This window comes from Mastomys coucha, unplaced genomic scaffold (assembly GCF_008632895.1).
Source record: "Mastomys coucha isolate ucsf_1 unplaced genomic scaffold, UCSF_Mcou_1 pScaffold7, whole genome shotgun sequence".
In the NCBI taxonomy this organism is placed as follows: domain Eukaryota; kingdom Metazoa; phylum Chordata; class Mammalia; order Rodentia; family Muridae; genus Mastomys; species Mastomys coucha.
Window position 1 is genome coordinate 32648097 of NW_022196913.1, and position 25267 is coordinate 32673363.

The window sequence follows — 25267 nt, forward strand, 5'->3', positions numbered from 1 at the left end:
TGTGGTGACCTCCCCACCATAAAATTACTTCATCGCTACTTCATAACTGTAATGTGCTACTTTTATGAATCGCAATGTAAATATTTAATCTGCAGGATATCAGATATGTAACCCATCCCCCCCCCAAAGAGGTTGTAACCCAAAGCATAAGAACCACTGGGCTAAAAAAACTCTTGAGTATCAAAACCCCAATCATACAGACATAAAAAGAGCTGCAGAACAATTTAAGATGAAAATTCACAGTATTCTGGCCACTGTTTATTCTGATTTTAAAAATAAATATTGTATAAAAGACCAATCTATTCCCAACACCCTAAAGGAAATCTCTTAGATAGTAAGTTGTATGACAGGTCAAGATTCTGGATGGTCCAGTGCACCATAAAAGGGAAAAATACTCCTACACAAGATAGAGAAACTTTCTCTGATATGCACCACTCAGAGCACACATATTGAGTTATCTACAATGCTGGCTAATTACAGAACACACCAGCAATAGAAAACGCTATTTAAGACAATCTAGCAGATCTCTTTCTACTATCCTGCCTGGTATCTTAACTCAATTAGACTTAATAATGTGAATAAAAAGCTTACATTGAAAGTTAACATGTAGTTATGCAAACATACAAAAAGGGAAATCTCTCAACATAATATTACAGCCTATTTCCTAATTATAATAACATCCATCTATCTAAGATCTCAATTACAGGCATGTATTGATTGCTAATTTTCCATAGCTGGATTTGATAAAGTGGCAAAGGCACACTTCCCAGATCTTCAAGGGTTCTAAATCAAAACTATAAGCCACCCCACAATCTTAAAGCTGAGTAAGTAGCCAGAAATGAGATAGTCTCTACTGTCTTGTTATGTACTGATACCATAAGAGGTTTGTAATTGTCTTACAGAGTACATTAACTTTATATTTTTTATACTCTGATTTTGTTTTTATATTTTGTAGGCTATATGGACAAATGCATTGTACAATAAGCAAGAGTGGATCATATCTAACTTAACAGTAATACAAATCCTTTGGAACTGATATGCTACTGACATTGACATAGAGCAATGACCTTGAATTTGTACAGCACTGTTTGATTTTTGTGATTCTCTACATTTTCTGTAGCATGTGCAGTGCTTATAATATGTTTCCTATTGGTTACTGTCTTTTTTTAAATCTAAATGAACACATATACTACCACCTGGCTGGGTTGACAGGACATTCATGCTACCCCATTTAGGGATCAGAGAACACAGTAGAAATGGAAATGGAAGACAGGGAAAAGGGCTACATACCTTCTGGGTGTGATCTCACAGAAGCTGTGGGTACCTGCACTGGGCCTGCATAAAACTGGGCTTTCTAACAGTCAATCATAGATTGGGGAGGGGACTGGCGGGGCTGAACTCCTAGCTATGATGGATTTGGGGGAAGGGAAAGGCATTGTCTATTTTGAGCCAACCAGTTCCAGTAGATAATTCTAAAGCCATGATAACACAGATGGCCCTGGTTAAAATCAATGGTTCATAAAACAAAAAGGCATGAGTGTATGAACAGGCCTATAGGGAATACAGAGGGTGTCAGGGCTGGAAGGGAGATAACAGCATGTGGAGGAAGGTAAGAATAACCCCAATATGCTTGCTATATATGGCTGGATTTCTCAAAGGATAAATCTCATCAATGAGTTTTGACGGAGGGAACTGGAAGAATAAATTGCATACTAAATGAGAAGAGGATGGTTTTATTTTAGATACGTCCTAGTAAACCTTTAAAGCAACGTTTCTTTAAGTTCTGAAGACAATGTCCAAGAGGAGCCAGCAACCATAGCCAAACCATTACAAACAGAGGGCACATGTGGTTTCCAGAGGCATACAAGAAGAGGCTGATGGAATGGCATTGGTGGCAATTCCTAAGCCTGGGAGGAAGCTCTGAGCTCTGGGATGTTCTTTCTTCTTTTTCTCCTCAGCTACCTGCTGCAGCCCAGACAGGGCTTCCACGTTTCATCTGAAATACAAACATAATGGGTTTGATGTTACTTTTCTACAAGGAGAGAAGAGAGGGTACAGTGAGCAGTATGTACCATAAAGTACTACAAATACATAAATTATAAATGAGAACACTATACATATGTAAGTTATAAACAAACAGGAAGCCAGACTAGTGTGGTTGATTTGAAATGTCCTCATTATAACACACATGTGCAAGAAGTGATTTTTTTAATTGTTTTTCTTTTCCCATCACATAATTGACTTCACATTGCTCCAAGCTCTTCATTCTCACGTGGTGGTAAACATATAAAAGGAAGTAAAAACTGTACACTTGCTTCTTCTAACTCAGGTGCAATAGAGAGTAGTAAACCTGAAGTCAATGGCAGGGAGTGCTTTTGGTTTCTAGGCCATTCTCTCCCTGTTCCTGCCTCTTGATGTGCTCCTGGCACCATCTCAAGAGGAAGTGACACAGCACTGTGATGAAGAGCGAAGCATCTGTTCCCATCACTGCCCATCCTGGGTGGGCAGCTACAGTTGGAATAAGACAGTTCATCCTGCCTTTGACAGTGGCCTGGGCCTTCACTACACATGTTTAGACAGTGGCTGCAATGGTCCTCTCCACAGAGGAACAGGAAAACTGCTTCTGTTTCTCCCCCTTCGGCTGACTACACTCCTCACCCGAGCTCTTAGGAACAGTAAGCAGGCTTCAGTTTGAGAGTGGCACCCTGAAGTCTCTGCCTCAGATTCCCGATGCTTTTGCTACGGAGACCCTACACAGACTATGTGTAAATCTTCCATATCTACTCATCTGATCATCTCTCAATCCAACAACACATCTGGGCTGACTCTGAGACATGAACCAACTGGGAGGGAGTGAAGGGAGGGGGTTTTCTTTCTTCCTTTCTTTTTCTTTTTTAAATTGAAAACAGGTTCTTCTCTCATACTACGTATCCCATGTACTTCTACTCCTCCCATCTCCCACTGTACCTCCCTCCCCCCAGGTTCACTCCCTCCCCAAGACTCATTTCTTCTCCACTTTCCTTCAGAGAGGAGCAGGCTTCCAGAAGGCAACAACCAATCATAGAGAGGCTGCATGCAGCAATCTAACAAGAGGGAAAGACTCTGAAGAGCAGGCGAAAGAGTCAGAGACACGCCCACTCCCACACAACCACCAACCTAACAGCCATATCAGATAGGCAGAGAGAGGACTTTTCTTAATAGCCATCTTTTGGCCTCCGTAGCCTGTACCAAGTTGCTTTAGAGAACCATTAAAAGTATTTCTGTAACATGCCATAGTGAAAAGAAGGTACGGTTTCCTCTGTTTGGGTCTTCTTTCTCAACCTTTATCCTAGCTTATATTTGGAGTGCTCCCCAAAGGTCCACAATTTACAGACTCCTCAGGCTTTCTTCTCTAGTTTGTCTATTTTACATTTTTATGTGTAAGGGTGTTTTGCCTGCATTTATGCACACTTAGAGGCTCTGAAGGCCAGAAAAAGGTTTCAGATGGTTATGAGCTACCAAGTGAGTCCTAGAGAATAAGCCTGGGTCCTTTGGAAAAGCATCAAGGGCTTTGAACCACTAAGCCACCTCTCCTGACTCTAAATATCCCTCTTTTGGAGGGAGTTTGTTTAAGTCCATATGTGCATGCATGTATGTGTTTGTGTGTATGTGCACATGCTCATAGTGAATACTATCCACAGAGTCCAGAAGAAGATATCAGACTCCCTGGAGCTGGAGTTATAGGTAACTGTGAGTCACCTGAGATGGATACTGGGAACCTAAATCAATCCTTTGAAATAGCAGCGCAGATGATTACATCTGAGCGATGTCTCCTACCCTTAAAGCCTTTTATGAGAGCTTTTCCGCCATGTGCAAGAACACATTCATTCTAGAATATAGATTGTACCTATCATATTCTTCAAACAACAAAGGCTGGTCCATCCAGCCCTATGGTTGCATCTGTACACAGCAAAATTTGTAGAAAAAAAATTAAAAACATTATGAAATAGTTCAAATCTAAATTTCTTCTATTAGGTGGATATGATGGGACTATGGAAGGTATCAAGATCTTCCAGAATGAAGGAGGAAACATTATTCTAGATCAGTGTTTCTCAACCTTCCTAATGCCGTGAACCTTTAATATAGTCCTTCATATTGTGGTGACAACCCTAACCATAAAATTATTTTCATTGCTACTCCATAACTGAAATTTTGGTACTGATGTGAATCATAATGCAAATATTTTTGGAGATAGACATTTGCCAAAGGAGTCACGACCTATACACTGAGAACCACTATTCTGAAGACTAACAATTATATGGCATAAATTAATTAATTTGGAACATGAAAAAGTAGAGGCTTGAGGTTGATACATTATTTTTACATATAAATACAACTCCTTACAGGTAACAACAAAAATTAAAACTCAACAATTTGCATTGCTAAATCAGAGCTCTTCTCATTGGCAATATACCAGCTCTCTAACAACATCTGTGAATTCCTGTCCTTACTGTGAATTACATGAGCTTATTCAACTGTACATACATGGATGAAGATGAAACATCACCCACACCACAGTACACTTTTTCACTCAATGCTTTCATTGTTCAACTAACATTTATCAAATACTTCCAATATTCTGTTATAACAGGATGGGAAAGCTAACTGACACTTGTCTCTACTTCAATTAAGTCACAATACAATGATGAGACAGGCAAGTACAATTATACCTAGGGAAGTCCAATGTAAGGTTCTAAATGTTAAACTCTCAAGGTGCCCAAGTCACTTTTTTTGTGATTCAGTTGTAACTCGGATTCTTTAGGTAGATATCCAATTAATTATATATACAGAGATGGGAAGAAAATGGTTTCAACACAAAACCCCATTATAATAAAATTGCAAATCATAAAAAATAGTACACAGTGACACAGAAGTCATGAGAGCTACCTTTTTTTCAACACTACTTCAGGTGTTACCATTGCTTGGTTTGGCAACCATCCCCCTGTTCTACAAACAGCTTCCCTATGCTACAAACAGCAGCAGGAGTTAGTTCTGTTCTGCATCCTACAACAGCATAAAGAACTTATGTGTTCACATTGTAAATGTTCATAATCTGTTCATTATTTTGTTGTTATTGTTGTTTGCAACAGTATCTTATTGTAGCCACAGCTGGCCTAGATTCACTGTGTAGACCAGACTGGCTTCAAACTCACAGACATCTGTTTGCCTTTGCCAATGTCTCTGCTTCCTGAGTACTGGGATTAAAGGCATGTACCACCATGCCAGTCTACCCTGTTTAGTATAAATACTAAACAATTTGGGGTGTGGGGAGAAATTATGTGTTCCTTACATCATAATTTATAGCATTAATGATTCACTGAAATGAGATATCCAAAAATGAATTGCAAAGGCCATGCAGTATGTATGTTTGAAAAGCCTTTGAACAAATACACACACATACACACACACACACACACACACACACACACACATACACTCACACCCCTTCATATTCTTTATCTTCATCCTATTAGGTGAAAGGCGGGGTATCCACTGAAGTGTTATTTCGCTTTTTTATTCAACACATACTCTCATATACACACAGCATTAAAAAATAAAATTGGTAAATTTTCATTAAAATATTTTTCTCAAATATAAGGCTCTCTAGCTAAAGAGTAACTACAGTACTTAAAGTACCAAATGTTGTAAAGGAGAAATTAACATTAATATTTCAAGTCTATCCCTACATATTCTGAAACTAAATACCTTTCCTGAAACATGAAGTTCTTTAATTTAGAAGTTGAACTTCATAGGCTGCTGCATCACTTAAACTATTAATTCTAATTAAAAAGAAAAATACAATTATTCCCCCAATACCAACATAGTTTAGAAATATTTTAGCAAAGGAAATAAAAACCCACAGACATTTTTTTCCTCTTGGGGAGCATAGGCATTTATATAACCCACCGTGGAATTATATATATGCTAATTACATGCTAATGTAAACATGAAAAAAATGTTATATGGAAATTACAAGCTGAACCAAAAACATGCAAATGCTAAAAAAAATAAAAAGTCTACTTGAAAACAATGTCTGCCATCTTGCTTATTCATGTGTAAACATCCAATATGCTCAAGATTTTGACATCTCTATTCATCTTGGGGTTTGGATCGGCTATAAATATATAACCCTTAACTATGTGATGGATTTGTCAAAAATTCTGGAACCCTTTGCATATGAGTCTATCTTGAAACAAATGCAGACACTTCCATGGTTCTCCATTTTGAGTAATAACTTTCCTGGGACATTCAGAAGCCCTTAACAAAGACTGTGTGTTATCCAATCATTGGTTCAGCTGTTCACACTCAAAACTGTTTTTCACAGTAGAGATCACATTTTTAATCTTCCTTTGTTTGCAGCCATGTTGTCCAGTGTGCTTAAAGAAGGCATTCTATAAAGCTCTGTGGGGCTGGGGAGATGGGTCAGCTGGTAAAATGCCTTCTGTACAAGCATGAGAACCTGAATTCAGATCCTTAACACGTACAGAAAACTCAGCTACAGCAGCCTGTGCCTGTATCTCCAGGACTGGGGAAAAGGAGGGACAGAGCCAGAGGCAGACCTGTGCCACCTTCTAGCCAGTCAGCCTAACGGGGTTGATGAACCCTAAGCTCAGTAAGACCTCACCTTGAAAACACAAGGTGGAGAAAAAAAGAAAGGAGAGTTCAGGTGAACTCTGGCCTTCACACGTGCACACAAATACATACACATAGACACGAATACAAACACATTTACACACCCTCACTCACACTCATTCTGTGCCTGAAAGAGGTCAAAGGGAGAATCCATCCTGTCAGTACTATCCTGATACCTACAAGAAAACTTCTCTAGCCAATATAACAGAGGAAAGATACGCAGTATGTTCAATGGTACAAGTTTCAAGCCTTTCCTCCACGATTCTGTGCCCTCTGGCAATGAACCAGCTTCTGCATCTGGCAAACACATGGCAAAAAGGAGGCCAAGTATGGCCAGTGAACATGGCCAAGTTCCTTCACTGACCCAGTTGGACTGCCAACCCACAGTTCCAAACGACAATTCAATTTACAAATGAAACCATCACTTTTCCAGTTGGTATTAGTATTTGACATACAGATATAAACTAACATGAATCATTTGCTTAGAGTTAAAATCAACACAGGTCAAAAAATAACACATGAGACCTGCAAAAGTGGCTTAGCAAGCAAAGGTGCTTACCACCAAGTCGAATGTTCTGGGGCTGATCCCCAGGATGCACATGGTAGAAGGAGAGAACCGACTCCTATAAGATATCCTCTGGCCTTGCCATATACACCATGGCATGCATATGCACAAACCACAAATGCAATATAAAAACATAAAGGATATCTACTATACATTTATCAGTAATGATGGTGGAAATCTAATATACCGTACTTGGAAGTGGGCCTCACTTATACACTCAGGGATGATGAAATTTAAGGAAAGAGCTTCAATGGCTTTCAGTAGGGAAATACTAGAGAGATAGTGAGAGGTTAGAAGTGCTTGCTACTTGGACTTAAATTCCCAGTTCCAACATTAGGGAAGTCAAATGGGTGCATCTGACATTGTCTTCTAGACTGCAGAAGCACTCACACACCACACACGGTAAGATGTTGATGGTAACTTAGATAAATGTATGCATTATTAACTCTATCCTCTCCACATATTTGCTGTCTGGAAGCTTCTACTACTTGAGGCGATGTTGATACAGACTAAGGCATTCACATGTTCCTCACTTTCCATTAGACCATATAATAGAGCTAGAGATGTCAGGAGGAAACCAGAAACACTCACTGGCTAGAGTTTCAACCTAGTTCTTCGGGCTCACTTTCTCAAGCCATTTTCAGTTCTGTCATGTTAAGATGGGCTGACTGAGCTGTGTCTGCTACAGATTTTACATTAGAGTGACAGCTGCTTATTGCAGTATCACCAAACAGCTATCTGCTGACACATGTGTATCAACACACATCCACAAAACAAGAAGCAACTTTTTGCTAGCTGGCACAGACACACAAAAAAATCTACAGTCAGAATGTGAGATTAATAATGCGTTTGTAAATACAGTATGCTTTAACCCACATAAAGAGTACACTTGAAAGCAGTAAGTTGGGTATCTGTTACAGTACCATACGCAACTAATAAGACATGAAAATTGTACTTTCAGAAAACTTCCAGAAAGCACATCGGAGATACACTGACAAGCTTCCTTAGGCCATCTTCTTTATTTGTTTTGCTTTCTAATAAGAACTTTTCTCATCCTACTAGATCCTTCATCATGTCTTATAAATAAACTACCTTATTCGTATAACACACCCCTGGAGCTCAGATGATTGTAAACTGCTTGCTGCACAAGTATGAGGCTCTGTGTTCCGATTGCCAGCATCTGTGTTAAAAGCCAGGCACCAGAGACCTCAATGCTCAATGGTGAAAAGCATGGACTGCTCCAGCAGAGGATCTGTATATTGTGGGGCAGGTCGCAGTGCCTGTAATTCTAGATCCTGAGAAGCCAGCACCTCTGGCCTCCACAGTCATTTCTACTCATGTGTATATACCTCACCACACATACACACACAAATAATTAAAAATAAAACTAGATCATGTCTTCAAAAAAAATAAAAGAACAAAGTGAAGCATGATGTATAACACCCTATCTGTTTCCCTGCTATTTAGGAAGCACAGTTGGGTAGATGCCTGAGGCTCACTGGGTAGCCAGCAAGGCTGAAGGAATGAACTCCAGATACAGAGACCCTATCCCAAAAAAAAGACAGAGAGTGATCAAAGAAGATGCCTGGCATCAAATCAACCATTGGCTCAAGACAGACATATACACACATATGCATGCATGCACTTGAACAAGCACACAAATACATCCACATACATATATACTGTATGCACACACATATACTTTCTAAACATTATAACATTCCTACCTGATGCACCAATTTCCTTTGTACTCAAACACTTACAGGAAAGTGAGGATTTTCTTTTACTGATGCATCTTCTTAACTCAACACTCACTTCTGTATCCCTGTATCCAATGGATTCGGGTTTCAATCATCATGACTCTAGTAGAGTTGCTTACTACTAAAGCCACAGAAAATTTTCTAAATCCAGTGGACAACTTTCATCCTGGTTCAACAACTCTGTTAAATGTGATCTTAATTGCATGACTTTCTTTTCTAAAACCACAGACTCCTGTAGGCATTCCCATCAATATCAGAAGAGCCCTCTCTGCTGCTTTGCATCAGTCTCACGCTCCTACCCCGGTAGTACTGCACATGGTTAGGAGAAGTACGCTCCTACCCCGGCAGTACTGCGCATGGTTAGGAGAATTCTGCCAACAGATTATCTGGGTGCAAAACTCCGGGTTTCCATTCACTGGCTGTGAGGCTTGGCGCCAGTGATTTCACGTCTCTGTACCTAGTCTCCAGTCTGAAAACTGGGAATCACATTAGTGATGGTCACTAGTAATGGAATTAAGCACAGAACTCTCTGCTATGTTGATTAACTGGATACACGATGAGTTTGAGGTCTTAAAAATGGGACCCTGTCATGGATTCTGCTCTAACTGCATCTATATATCTTGGCCCAAGATTTTAGTCCCACCCCTTTTCTATAATAGAGGAATTCTTAATAGGCTCTTCAAGATGTAGAAGTTTACACCAGCACCCTGAAAAAACAAACCAAAGTTTCTTGTTCCTCCTTGTGTGATTAAAGCTTCTACCCATAGAGCAAGGAACACTGCACAGGCAGGACAGTACTTCTTTTTCTCCATAGCTCTTCCTTTCTCTCATACACACACAGGAAAGAGACTCTTTTTGACATAGATCTTGCCATGTAGCATAAGCATGCCCTGAAGGAAAAATTCCCCTTCCAGAGCCTCCCCAGTGATAAAATTACAGGCACACAACACCACACTTTCCTTACTCTCTTTTAAAATGATATTTAACTTGGGAGACAATGCAATGAATTTTGTTATGGTGTATGTTTCTGTCATCCTATTTGGCATTCCCAGTGGCTTTCTCCATTCATTATGTGAGCCCCTCTCCCTTTCTGCTTTTATGACAGGCGCCTTCCATTATACTTTCTGGTCCCTGAAGTGGAAATGAAGGGTTCTTTAGAAAGTTGGTTGGATTGCATTTTGCTAGGACAAAAACATGTGAAGGAACGTTTTGTTAAAGTGGGCACAGGTGTGAAAGGCTAAGGCAAATTCATGAAGGAATATTTTGCTGACACAAACACAGGAGAGAGGATGTTCTACTAAAGCAAGCACTTGACAGGACATGTGATGAAGGATTCTTTGCTAACAACACACATATATTGGTCCACCTTATGTTGCATAGCTGAGCTGCATTTGTCAGAACTCCATAGAGAGAACACACCAAAAAACCTTCTGGTGGTGTGCTGCACTTTCTTGTCGCTTCCAAGGACTCAGACTGATTGGCGGAGTGATGCCAGCTGAGACAGACACATGGGCGGAGGCAAGGCCCATGAAGGACACGTAATGTTTGGAGAGTATAAATAGAACTTGATGGACAGTGAGAGAGGCTGAGCTTTTATAGAGCCAGCTCGCTGTACAATGCTTATGAGTTTCAGTCTTCACTGTTCTATGCTTTGCTAAGAAGGGCACAGCTGAGAACTTCTCCTGGTGTTCCTGCTGGTGCCTCCTCCTACTGACTGAAGCCAAACCTGAGGCCTGGCTGTCTCTGCTAGGTCCTGTAACTGCTGTTTTCTAACTCAACTCTACCAAACTGGACTGCGGGTGTAACCATGAAGTGTTTATGAGTGGATTGAGCTGCCTGCTAACCTGTGAACTGAACTGCCAATTTCCAGACAACACAGACAGGAATGGCTCCAAAGAACCTTTCTAAACAGGTCCACACAGCCCTCCCATATCGTTTATTTTCCCACTACCTCTGGTGGGTGGTGGCTTAAAAGGGAGGTTAAAGCACTTAAAAAGGTAGAGAGTGGGAGAGACTTGGAAAGAAGAGAGAAGAGGGAAAGGAGGAAAAGGGGGACTGGATCCAGTGTGGGAGGAGATGGTGGAGATGTACAGAGGGTCAGGAAATTGAAAAGAGGTGTGTAGCAAAGGGGAATGGGAATAGCCAAAAAAAAAGTCCCAGACACCAGGAAAGGAAGAGGCTCCCAAGAACCAACAGGGATAACATTACCGGGAATACCCAACAAAGGGAGAGAGAACCTGTAGAGACCATATCCAGAGGTTAGGCAAGACCCCCAGCTGAGGGGTGGGGCCACACACCCTTCTCAAAAACTTTAACCCAGAATTACTCTCGTCTAAAGGAAATATAGGGACAAAGAATGGAGCAGAGACTGAAGGAAAGGCCATCCAGAGACTGCCCCACCTGGGGAACCATCCCATATACAGTCACCAAACCCAAACGCTATTGCTGATGCCAAGAAATGCTTGCTGACAGGAGCCTGATATAGCTGTCTCATGAGAGGCTCTGCTAGAGCCTGACAAATACAGAGGTGGATGCTTGCAGCCAACCATCAGACTGATCACAGGGACCCCAATGGAGGAGTCAGGGGAAGGATTGAAGGAGCTGAAAGGGTTTGACCTTTTCAGACCCCTCAGAGTTCCCAGGGACTAAACCACTAACCAGAGAATACACATGGAGAGACCCTTGGCTCCAGCTGCATATGTAGCAGAGGATGGCCTTATCTGGCAACAATGAGAGGGGAGGCCCTTGGTCCTGTGAAGGCTTGATGCCCCAGCATAGGGGAATGCTAGGGTGGTGAGGCAGGAGTGGTTGGGTGGAGGAGCACCCTCATAGAAGCAGGGGGGAGGAGAGTGAAATAGGGGGTTTTTAGAGAGGAAAACAGGAAGGGGGATAACATTTGAAATGTAAATAAATAAAATAATCAATAAAAATTTTTAAAAACCAGGCATTTTGAAAAAAATTAAAGTTACAGTTACCCTCTCCAGTTAAGATTTCTAAGATTTCTCCTTCTCAATGTACAATCTCTCCCCCCCCCCGTCTCTTGCACGCACACACACACACACACACACACACACACCATTGTATATTTGAGTCTAGTTTATTTTACTTGGCACAACCATTTCCCATTACATTCACTTCTGCAAAAGTCATTTTTTTAATGTGTGAAAAATTCCATTATGTATACATAGTATGGTTTTTGTTTCTAACCCATTAATCTATAGATGAACATCCAGACTGATTTGATTTAGCATGTATTGCAAACAGTACCATAATAAACACTGAAGTGGAGGTGTCTCTTTTGAATGCACATCCTGCCTGGGTTGAGTGAAGCTAACACAACTTTGCCTGTATCATGGGGTTTCCCTCCCACTTCCTATTCATCCCTATATGGGCGTTATCAGTTTCACAACACTCTAGTGGAAGCCTCCATGGCAGAGTGTTTGGACATGTGGTCCTGCAAGGGCAGGGCAGGCCCACCATGGCCAACCTAAGGCAGCAGCCCTTGCCCCCATTATCCACCTGTGATATAGGCTTCTGTATCCTTCTTTTAAGCCTCTTCTCTCTTATGGGCTCAAGAAGTCATGTGACCCCAAGTTTTCAATCATTTCATTATTGAAAAGATTAAAAAAAAATTATATATGTACATTTTGTTGGTTTGTACCTGTGTGCATCACATGCAAACAATGAGCGAGTCCAGAAGAAGGCATTGGATCCCCTGAAACTGGAGTCATATGCTGGCCTTTGAGTTGTGGGAATCCAACCCAGATCTTCTACAAGAGCAGACAGTGTTCTAAACCAATGGGCCATCTGGTCTCCAAGCATGTGAGAGTACACACACACACACACACACACACACACACAGCACTACTACAGCCACCAAAAAATAAAATGAATAAATAAACAATAACTTTTTTAAGAATGTAAACTTCTTGCCGGGCAGTGGTAGTGCACGCCTTTAATCCCAGCACTTGGGAGGCAGAGGTAGACGGATTTCTGAGTCCGAGGCCAGCCTGGTCTACAGAGTGAGTTCCAGGACAGCCAGGACTACACAGAGAAACCCTGTCTCAAAAAAAAAAAAAAAGAAGAAGAAGAAGAAGAAGAATGTAAACTTCTTGAAGGCACGCAGGTTCCCAGCTTGCATTTGTGAGTCCAGTGGTAGCTACTATGAATATAAAGCAGTGGTTGAACTCCCTGTGTGCTGAGCTTTGATTCATTTCCTTGGTGACTTGGATTTCTTCACCACTTTCCTAATGAGGAATTTTAAAAACCCTAAGAGCTAAAATATGAGATTACATGCTTTGTAATCCATAAGCAGACTATAATCCTGAGGATGATTAAACTAGAAACATTAGCTGTTTATGGAGGAAGTTCAATGTAAGATTATTTATATTTTCTGTGAAAGAGGTCATCGCTTCAAATCTCGCTTTGGAGAGCGGCCTCCAAAAGGGGCTGAAGAACAAGACTGAGCAAAGAAGCCAGTGTGGGGTAAAGCAGAGCTTCTCTTTTACTGTGAGGTCATGGGCGCTGCATCAAACCTTAAGCTCACCATATATCCTTTCACCCCATGGCTAAGGGGAGTTAGCTGACTAGGACTGGAGTACTCCAGCAGTCACAGGACACAGCTTCAAATGACCACTATTCAAGCCATCAAAGAATATACCTGACTAGATCCTGAGCACATCTCAAGTTGAAATTATGTTAGCGGGACCCATGTTGATAGCTATTAGGGGTCGGGCACTGAACTTTAGGCTTGTCTGCACATACCGCTGACAAGTTCCTTTCCCTTTCTAAGATTCCTTTAAAAGAAAGAATAGACAAGTTGGTTTCAAGGAAGCCCCAGGTATAGCAGTAAGATGGTGAAAAGGAGGGGGAGATGGAGCTTTGGCTACCTGTAAAATTTTTAAAGCAGTAAAAAAATGGAATAGTTAAAACTAAAATAGGAGAAATATACACACATTATTTTGCTTGTGAATACAAGCACAAGTAAAATGTAAATCTTTTAACTTATTGAAGAAAACTGAAACAGATTAAAAAAATATAGCTTGATGAAGTGCGGGATAGGAGGGAATCCGTTTGGTGGCTTAGGGGTTACTCTGAATCTAGGTAAACTATCTTCTAAGTCTTGGTTATAGTCTAGAATGCAAAGATATCATATATGTATATATGATATATATACTATTGATCATATATATTTATATGTAATATATAACATATTTATCATACATATGACCTTATAATATATACATATATATTTATCACATATATTACCTTTAAATTCTATATAGAGAATCTATCTATAATATCTATATTATATATATAAAATCTATGCAATGCAATACAAATATAATGCATTTGAATACAATGACCCAGTGCTACTCTTATCACTTGGTGCATTGTAATTAGTTATATATTTTAAAAAGCAACATGACCTCCCCTCCCCATGAACTAAGAAAATCTACATATTGAAACAGCATAAATTCAACTACATGCCTACCTGAGCTCAGTACTTCAGCTGAACTCAAGGACACGGTAAGTGGGCAATGACCAGCACTGCCGTGATTCAACCTTTCTGGGATATTCCTTTAGACACTTGTAGTTACATATTGTTTACATAAACTTGCTTAGTTCTTAGTCAAAATTGCAACAGAGCACCACCAAGTATCAAATATAAATGCGCCAAAACTCAAGAGTGAAAGAAAATGAACAAACCAAAATAACAAACTCCCAGCTTCAATCCTGACCCGATTGCCTTTTATTCACGGTCACTGCCAGCGCTTACCCTCCATTACAGAGATTCTCCAGACACAACTGTTTACACCAATCTGGACTCCATCTACAACGAAGTGTCACCTGCCAAGCAGGAAATTGAAGCGCACATATAAAATAAATAAATTTTAAAAGCTGTGCAGCAAAGGCGAAATAATATTTTTGACAGATACTCTTTCCCCTTCAAGAAATACTAATTCTGCCAGGAACTACCCTTCAATGCTGTGATCATGTAGCAATGACATTCGCTACAGCCAGGACATTATCACTAGTCCATTTCATTGTGTAATACATTTAAGAATTCCAGAATATGAAAATGTCTAAAAAGTTAAACAAGAACACACATCCTACAGCTGTCTGGCCGCACATCTATTTTGCTTTCCCCACATGACTCTATGTACAAAACTCGGAGAAAGTAAGTTACACTGGAGGAAAAGGAAAATACCCATAGGACTGTGGTATTTCCCTAATTATGCAGCTATGATGTTGGCAAACAGCTGACTCTGGGGTCCTGAAGATCCAGCACACAATGAAGTGGCAAGAACATTTCCCACCAAGTTCTTTTTATAGACTCACTAGGTGCCTCCACATAAATGGATAGCCATCACCATTAACTACTCACAATGGCTGATAACTGGCCCAGCTCCGCATTAATTCAGGCTGCGGCTTAAATGCCAAATGCAGCGATGAAGCCCACAAGCTGAGAGGACAAACTGACAGTCCCTGACAGCTCATGCCTGGGCCAAGCTCTGAACCACAAAACAGGGCAAAACTCCCATCTGCTGTCCATCTGCCATCCTGCCCCTATCAAGAAAGGTTATACCACAAGCTGCAGACAGATGGGCTTTGCAAAGATCTATTAGGGGGGGAAAGACAGTCTGAGATGATTAGAATAATGACCTTTGGTTCAACACAGAAATCCCAGGAGTAATGAAAATTATACACAAATCCAAGGCCTTTTAATTGTATAAAACAGATATCGCCTCTTTTACCACCCATGAAAATAAATGGTGCTTGTCTTCCACGCACTGAGTACATACTGTCTACCCAAAGACAATGATGTAAGAGTGAGTGTGTGAACATGTGGATATGATCCTCACTTGAAGTTGTTTTTCTCAATGACACATCAGTGAATTTTAACAATGTTATTAAATGAATAAAACAGAAATCCTTTGTAAGTTTCTGATGGTGTGCATTTTCATCGTGATCCTATTCTATATAAACAGGAAATTGGGGTAAGTCAGCTCATGTATTGAACAAAAGCCTTATGACAAAAGGGGAACTGCAAACTTTTTCACTAAAGCAAAGCATGTGTTTTGTTCCCATAGTAAAGGAAAAACAAACAAACAACAACAACAACAAGACTTTCACTAAGCACATCCATACCCAAGACAAAAGGCAGATACTTGGTGCATTCAACATACAATCTATACCACTGGACCAGGCAAAAGGCTGGATGCTGGAGAGAGAGAGACAGAGGAAGGAATAGATGGGCTTTGTCTTTATGGTGATTCAGTCCATGGGAACATTTATGTGAGGAGTCAGCAGAAGAAAGGACCTAGAATCCTGTGACTGGGGCTGTAGTTGAAATAATTGCCTCAAACTGTTCATAAAATGCACAGAGTTAGCATGTGGGGTGTGTTTTCATTTTCTTATATTTAATACTTTTAAAGTTTTTAACTTTTCTTTACAGTTTGTGTGGGACAAACAAATATGGCTTTTCTGCATTTAGAAGAACGACAAGGTCCACTGTCTCAACTGAGCACTCCCCAGTGACAGGAGGAAAAAGATCTCTAGCACATAGAGATCTGTCTAGCAGAAGATGCTACAGCAAGAGCACTCTGAGTGATCTCATGCATATGAACTTTGAGAGCAGGCTACTTGACTTGCCAATCAGAGCAAGTTAGCTCTGGGAGATGAAGGTCAGTGAATGGAACAGAAAGGAAGGGAGGCCTTTCGAGGACAATGGAAATTGTTTTACATCTTGAATTGTGAAAAAAATGCATACATATGAGAAAGCCACTAAATTGTCAGATTTGTACACTTCTCTGAATGTAAAGTTCATACGTTGATTTCACAACGATAATGCATTACGTGTGCTGTGATAGAATTGGTCAGGTTTTTTTAAAAAAAAAAATTAAAAAAACCTCATAACTACATAACAAAATTATCTAATAAAATGGGGCAACATTTTACAAGTGATTTCAGAAAATTGCTATTTTTGTACCCATAATTTCAAGGGTCAAACAAGAATAATCAGTGTTTGGAAAGTACCCATGAGGCAATTCTTTCATCAGAGCTGCAATGTGCTCCTTATCTAAGCCATATTTAAGCAACTTAATCGAGTTCGGGGTCAGAGGGTATCTGAAGCCTATGGGAACTCTCAATCTCAAGCTTTATCTCACAGCATACATCCTTCATTTCTTAAAGAACAATTTAACTTCATTGTTGCATCGCATGACCGTGCTGCCCCCGCTCTTCACTTCCTTGAGAAGCAATGGTCACTACCTCTCCCCAAATGCAGAAAGGCAAAGCTAACCCCACCCCTTGACCATTCTGAAGGAAGAGAAGTACTATACCACTTTCAAGACTCACATCCTCTGGAAATAATAGTTTATCTTTGACTTTTCTATCTTATCTCAATATAAACCCAATTGCATGAAGAAGTTGTCAGTGACCAAACATGTTCTTTGTAAACAGTAACACTGTCACTATTAGCTTTTAAGTTAGATTTTTTTTCCCAACCAAAACATATTTGAATCACCACAAACAAGCTCCAAGGACTAGCTAAATGTGGCAGCAGTATCAGTTTCGTCAATGTACAGCTTGATTCTGACGGCTTCAAGTATTTCATATAAAATCAGCTTTTATTTCTCTTATTAAGTAGAGGGCCAGAATTGTAGACCAAGAGGAATGCCCTGGGTTCAATACTGAGAACTGTAAAAACAAATAATATTCAGAGGGAAGGAGGACATACCAGCATACTCGAAACCTCTAAAACAGTAAGTGAATAGTGTAATCAGAATATAAATCCTAAAGTAAAACAGTACCACACATACTGTTTTTAACTCTGTGCATGTGTTATGTGTGTAAAATGGAGATGATTTATAATAACTTTTGCCATTCTCTGTATAATCTGCTCATGCAAGGCAAACTCCCTCTGTCACAGTGACCTAGTTAGCTTTGGAAAACAGGCTGTAGAACTTGACCTGAAGGGCATTTTCTTATAGCTCAGAATGAATACAGCTCAGCTGTGGTAGAGGAAGCTTCTTGCAGATCATGTCTCACAAAGATCAGAGCTGAAAGCTCTAAGGAAAAGGCTTCTGTGTGCTTTCAATAGCAGCAGAAGGTGCTAGGCAGGCCACAGGAGGAGAGAGTAAACTATGGTGCGACCCAGCAGTGAATTCCAAATGCTTGCCAGGCAAGAAGTTCCACTGGCTCAATGGTGGCATGAAGGTTATGGGGGTACCTACTATTCACTGGATTTGAAGCCTTCTCCAGAGGAGGGAGTTCATGCCTGGTACTGCAAACCCCGGCCAAAAACCCATGTCTCTGGGCTCTACAGGAAAACATACTAGCATTGTTTTGCTAAATGGATATGTTGATTAACTACCCTTTAAATATGTTTATACCTATAGATCAGTGCTGTTCTCAACCCCTTCCTAAAGTTCTCAGAACATCAAAGAACAGGAGATTGGAAAGAAGGTGAAGAGGTGGACAATGGAGAATTACGAAATGGTGTCCTCCGGGCATGGCATGGCTATTGGACGCAGTTATGGTCCTTCATACAACACAAGACAAAGCGAACAAGGTCACTCAACATTCCCGCAAGCAGCACCGATTGAACTCAATGTATTGTATTAATTTTAAAAGGGCAGGAATAAAGGGGTGGAGGGCCTAGAAGAGTGGGAGAGAGGAGCTGTGGGTGGGTATGATCAGGATACAGTGCATACGTGTGTGAAATTGTCAAATAGTAAATAAAAGATATCAAAGACAAAAAGTAAATTAATAAAAAGAGGAGTCTGACACTGGAGAGGTGGCTCAGTGGTTAAGAGCACTGACTGATCTTCCAAAGGTCGTGAGTTCAAATCCCAGCAAACACATGGTGGCTCACAGCCAGACGTAACGAGATCTGATGCCTTCTTCTGGAGTGTCTGAAGACAGCTACAGTGGACTTATGTATAATAAGTAAATACATAAATCTTAAAAAAATAAATAAATCTTTAAAAAAAAAAAAAAGAGGAGTCTGTGTGTCTGAGGAAAGAACCACTAGAGATATCACAGAAACAGGCAGATGACAGAGGAGTCCAACCTTAGGAAAGAGACACAGAGCAGTAAGTTTCCTGCTTCACTTTTTCTTTTTTCTTTTTTTTTTTTTAACAATTTTCTATGATTTATTTATTTATTTTTTATGTGCATTGGTGTTTTGCTGGCATGTATGTCTAGGTGAGGATGTTGGATCCCCTGAAGCTGGAGTTACCAACAGTTGTGAGCTGTCATGTGGATGCTAGGAACTGAACCCCGGTCTTCTAGAAGAGCAGCTGGTGCTCTTAAACACTGCGTCACCTCGCCAGTGTCCCTACACATTCACATTTTAGTTCAATTTTTTTTTCTTATGCAACCTGAGATGCCACAAAACTAAAAATGAGCCCAGATGAACCACCAAGTGGAGCTTGGAATGACCCAAGGTTTGGGAAGAATCTAAGGAAATTATGGGATGGATCCATAATTCTGTGAATGAGTCTCATATGTATCAGATGGATTCCCCAGCTAGGTGTACATCAGCCAGTCCCCAAATTTGCATATGTGCCGGAGAACCCATCCATGATAGCAAGGTCAGAGAGCCATAAACTGAGACAGAGTAGCCTAAAGCAAAGTATCTTGACTGCTAAAAAAAAGGGGGGGAGGACATTCTCCAGACTAGTATAATAGGAATCTCTCTATGAGCTCCATACAACAGAATTTTCACATGATCAATAAAAAACATCCAAATTCACTTAGGATACAAAGGTATAGAAAAAATATTAATTTTTAAGGAAAAGCCACAATACAACCTGATTTTTGAGCTGTCAAAGAGTTCTAAAGAACTATGTTCCATGAATAAACAAAAATGCAGTTCAGTGAAAATATACAAGCTTTTACTAGATATTAAGCTATAAGAAATTTCTGGGAATCAAAAATACAAAAGTTGAAATGAAAACTCAGTGGATAAATCAAAAGCAACATGAAAATGGTGGAGAAAGATTACATATGGAGCTATTGCCTGAGCTGAATTAGAAATGGTCCACATGAAGCCAAAGAGACATTAACAGGCTCTCCAGGCCTCAGGGCAATCTCAAAGGTCTTCAGCATGTAACTGGATTAGGAGAAAAAGAGGAGAACTTGAGACAGAAACAAACTTCTTAATAATGCCTAACACATTTCCAAGTTGAACCAAAGATAAATTTACAGGATTAAAAAGCTCATCATTCTACAACTTTGGAGAACTTGCCTCTAGTTTTATCAATTAACTGGAAAAAAAACTAAAACAAAAAAAAAAACTGACTCAGGGGAAAAACTAGTAGAAAGAAATATGTGGCCCATTATATACAAAGCAGTGGGTCAAAATATTCAAGTCTTTGAATGGAGACCTAAGGGTATCAGGGATAAAAGTGACCATGCAGAATTTTACCACTACTGAAAACACCCTTCAGGATTACAGCTGAAATACATGTGCTTTCAGGTAAAGAAGAAGTAAGAGAACGCATTCCAGAGACACAGTTGGTAAGATCATTACTGGGGTTTCCTCACGATGAAAGTTCACAAGGTCAGAGGGAATCACATATCTTCAGGAACAAAGGACAAGCAATGCAATGAGAAGGTGTTAATGAAATCACTATTTATAACATGCACATTTACTATCTAGTGGGATTTCTAATGTATGTATTTATAGTAGCTAGACTCCACCCCTTAAGGTTGCTCTCAAATAGCACCACTCTCTGGGGACCAAGCACATGAGCCCATGGAGGCTATTTTACATCCATACTATAATGATCAATGACCTAAGATTCTATCATAAGAAGTGAAAAGAATGAACAAATTAAACTCAGAGTAGAAGGAAGAGAGTATTAAAATGCAGTAATCAACAGACAGATTAAACATTAGAGTTATCTACAAAGACCAACCATATTGCCAAAGTAAGCTGAAATATTCAAGGAGAGATGATGCAAGCCATCAACATAGGCAGCAAGAATGGAAAGGCATTAATATTTCCAATACAACACACCTTTTAAAATAAAGATTATTTTATTTTTAGTGTGCACACGCACGCACATGTGTGTGTGTGTGTGTGTGTGTATGCGTGTGTGTGCACACACGTGCGTGAGCAAGAGGTCTCCTCTTTGACTTCTAGGTATTTGGAGAGGGCGCCCCCTACCCTGGGGAAGGGCTTTTCCAGCTTAGCTAATCTCTTCAAGAAAAACTCTGACAGATGCATCAGAGGTGAGTCTCTCTCATAACGGCAAAGAAACGAACTCATCCTAGATGCCAGTCAAGAGAGAAATGGACAATGAAAATGCACATTTAAAAAAATGGAATTTTACAGAACTGTAAAGAAAAGTTGAATTGTGAACTTTGAAGAGAGTGGACTGAACAGGGATAAATGGATACCTGGACTCTGAAAGGCAAGCACAGCATGGCAGGTCTGACCTTGTACACAGATTGAAAAGAACTTTGAGGCAAGGCTTGACTTCATCTCTGTGGAGATCTTTCACCTCAAGCAAAGCTTTTCCTCAAGAAACTGAAAAGGGGGCATCCGATCATCTTCTAGGCTTCAGCATTGATATCTGTCTCATATTAATCCTCATGCTAAAAAGGAAGGCAAGTTCCAAGGATAGCAACTGCAAGTTAGGGGAGCTGTACAAAGTCACGTGACCAGTGAAGGACTGACCTTTTCGGACTAGCGTTCTAGTCTGAACATCCAAACCCCACATTCTCATCCAACTACTCTGCTCGCTAAGCCAGGCCTGGGTTGGCTTACAAGATTCATGCACATAATTAACCAAACTCACGCACTTCTCCTTGAATGTGCAAGATAAAAAGTATTTATACAGACCCAGGCTTACACTGTCAAAATGTGGTTAGTTTTGCATGTAAAATTCTTGATGCATAGAGTGGAGAGATGGCCAGTCTATAAAAGTACCTACTGTGCAAACATAAGGAATTCAGTTCAGGTCATCAGCATCTATACAAAGATATAGGCAGGAGCACACATCTGTAATTTCAGCACTGCAGAAGCAGACACGGGAGGGATGCCTCAAGCTTACTGGCCAGCCAATCTATCCCACTATTTCTACTTTAAAATACCCAAAGTACAAGAAGTAAAAGAGCTGTGAGCATTCTCAAACAAGTCTCTATGCACACAATAGACATTTATTTTTCTTTGGAATGTAACATGAAGTAAACTTGTCAGTCTCAAAACAGATACACATCAGTCTTAGAAGAAACTTCTGGAGTTTCATCTGCAGTAGTCTTATGAATATACAATTGCATGAGAAAGGTAGAAACCTCTGCTGCTTTACCGTAGTTCCTGGGTTAGACTATCCACATAGAGCCCTTTCAGAAGGGTTCTCATCGTGGTGTAATCTGCATCCTTGATGACTGTTGGCCTTGTGCACTTGTAAGCACACTTCACGTGCTTACCATACATTTCCGTAGCTTCCACTGGGAAGTGTCTGACCAAGGTTTTTACCCATTTTTGAAGTTGGGTTGTTGTTCTACTATTGGACAATGGAAAGAATTCACATATTATGAACGCTAATCCTTACCAAATATATAGTTAGTTGGTTCCTGAGCAGTGACTTCATTAGTTGAAGTTTTCAAATGTCATTATAATCTAATTTGTGAGGTTGATTTTCTGTGGAGTAACAACCTTTGACTCTCCCCAAAACTGCAAGGATCTTCTGTGTATCCTTCCAAAAATTGTATAAAGTCAGTTCTTATTTTTAGGTTTGTAACTTATTTCAAATTAAATTTGGGGAGTGGTGTAAGGTAGGGACCTTCATTCTAATTATTTATCATTATCCCTTCTCCCTTGACAGCGAAAAGTCTATCTGGGATCCTCATCTCTGGTCAAAAGTCACGGCTTTGGTTTTTACAGCTTCCACAGAAGTCTGGAAGGTACACAGTATAATTCCTCCCACTCTGTTCCTTGTCATGGCTATTGTGATATTCTAGCACTTTCTACATTGTCTTGTTAATTTTATAGCTAATTTATCCGTAGAATGTCCAAACAACAAAACCCTGACGGAGCTTCAGCTGGGATTACATTGGCTCTATGGATGAATGTAAAAATAACTGACAATCCAATCTACATGCATTATCTCTTTCTATATAAGATAATTTTAATAATCATAGATAATATTTTATTTCATGTGGATATTTTCACATGTGTTTTATTAAAGCTACTTCTAGATATTTTTGTTTTACCATGCTACTATACATGAGAATTTATCATTTGTCTTCTTTGTACTAGCATGTAAAATACCACCAGCACATCCCACAGTTTTGTTTACCTTATTGGATCCTAACTTTTACCAAAGGCTTTAGGAGTGTCTATACATTTAAACATGTTACTCACAGACAGCATTTACAACAGTAGTTTTACTGTTCTTCTTCCAATCAGTATTTTTACTTAACATACTTTTCTTATTGCATTGGCTGTGATCTCTGAGAAATAGTCTTGAGAGGAGCCGAGAGTTATCATCCTTCCCAGTGTCACGTTGAGGGAGGACATGTCCCTTTCCTTACTCTGATGCTAGCGGTAAGCTATTCAGTTTCACTTTATCAGACTAAAGGTCTCTGCTACTCCTACTTATTTCATACTTTATTATAAAATCATGTACTGAATGAGTAATTCAACTGGTAAAGAGCCAGCTTAGTATGCACAAAGCTCTGGGTTCAATCCCTAGTACAGAAAGAAAAAGAAAAAAAAAAGGAACGGTACAGCATTTGGGAGAGGAAGGCAAAACGTCCACCAGTTCAAGGTGATTCTTAACTACTAGGGAATTTTAAACTTGCCTGAGATACATGAGATACTGTCTCAAAAGAATCTGTTGTTGACAGTTTCTATGTGCTGTTTAAATCATATTTTTCTCAATGTATTATATGTCTGCTAAAGTGCACTGATGAATTTTCAAGGGTGACTTCATGTTCCAAGGACAGAGCTAGCCTGACTCTGATACATTCTCATGCTATGAACTTTTTTCATGGAATTTTGTTAGAATGCCTACTTTTTGAAATGTTCTCATGCTTTTACATGTATGTGAATTATAACTGTTTAATAAAGGTTACATCTTCTCCCTTTATTTTCTGAGAGATTTTTATATATAATCAGTGCCATCTCCTTTCCTATTGTTGTTAGAATTGATCAAGCTAACCAGGAAGAACATGCCTATTTTACAAAAGGAAGCCAGGATTACAACACTTTGATACAATATTAAAATTAAACAACAAATAAAAATAAATTAATGTGGAAATTAAAATGTTTTGTGCATCAATGGATACTGCCAACAGAATAAAAAGGCAGAATGTGAAAAGAAAAACACGTGCAAGTCTCATAACCTAGAAAAGGCATATGCAGAACACACAAACACACACACACACACACATACACATACACACACTACAACTTCAAAACAAAAATGACTTAAAACGAGGAAACACAGACTTTCTGTGAAATATATAAATGCTTAGAATATATAAAATATGCTTGATGTCTCTGGGCACTGAAGAAATGCAAATAAAATCCTCAATGCAATATCCTCTTATATCTACCACTAGTGGTTGTTGTATCAACTGCTGGGGGAGGATGTAGAATGGAAATTCTATTCCAGGCTGGTAGGAATTTTGAAATGAAGGAAGTCATATGAAGACAGCTCAAAGAAACTTAAGAAAGAAATCCCATAATCATCATAGAATCCAAGGATTCTACTGGCAGGAGTGAAGTAGGGGTGGGGGTGGGTTATGCCAGATACAAGTGGAGGCAGAGGCCACAACAGATACTTGTAGCACACAGTAACAGGAGCACTATTCACGATAGACAGAGGCAGACTCAACTTTCCACTGGAGGATGAACGGATAAACAGAAAGCGTTCTGTGTGTACACCCATAACTGTCTTTTACCAATCACTGTGTCCCAGGCATTGTAAAAATATTTATATTATGTCTCCTATTTATAACAACATTACTTGTCAGAATTTAAGATTGGCAGAAATCATCTACATATCCAAACATGTATTGAGTATAAATATCAAGTTTAGCTGTCAAGCTTTTGCTACCAATGAAAGCCATGGTAGCATATACAACAGATAAACAAGTATCACGAGAAATCATTTCAATAACTGGACTTTATGAAATAAACAAGTACCCTCTCATAGGGGAGATGATAGCTTTCTAAAATTAGGGGGGTCAAGTAAAATTTTTAATTAATGAGTTGATTAATTAATTTGAAACAGGATCTCTTGCT

The 25267-nt window shown here is 39.7% G+C and overlaps 1 protein-coding gene across 1 annotated transcript in view; it reads right to left on the reverse strand.

Annotated features, from left to right (window-relative positions):
- Positions 1-1717: 1717 nt before the first annotated feature.
- The window catches only part of LOC116082704 (protein TMA23-like), a 414563-nt gene continuing 391013 nt past the window's right edge, over positions 1718-25267 (reverse strand). Inside the window, exon 8 of the mRNA XM_031359601.1 lies at positions 1718-1996. Within this exon, the coding sequence (XP_031215461.1) occupies positions 1959-1996 (38 nt within the window). The 3' untranslated portion in view covers positions 1718-1958. The remainder of the gene's footprint in view (positions 1997-25267) is intronic.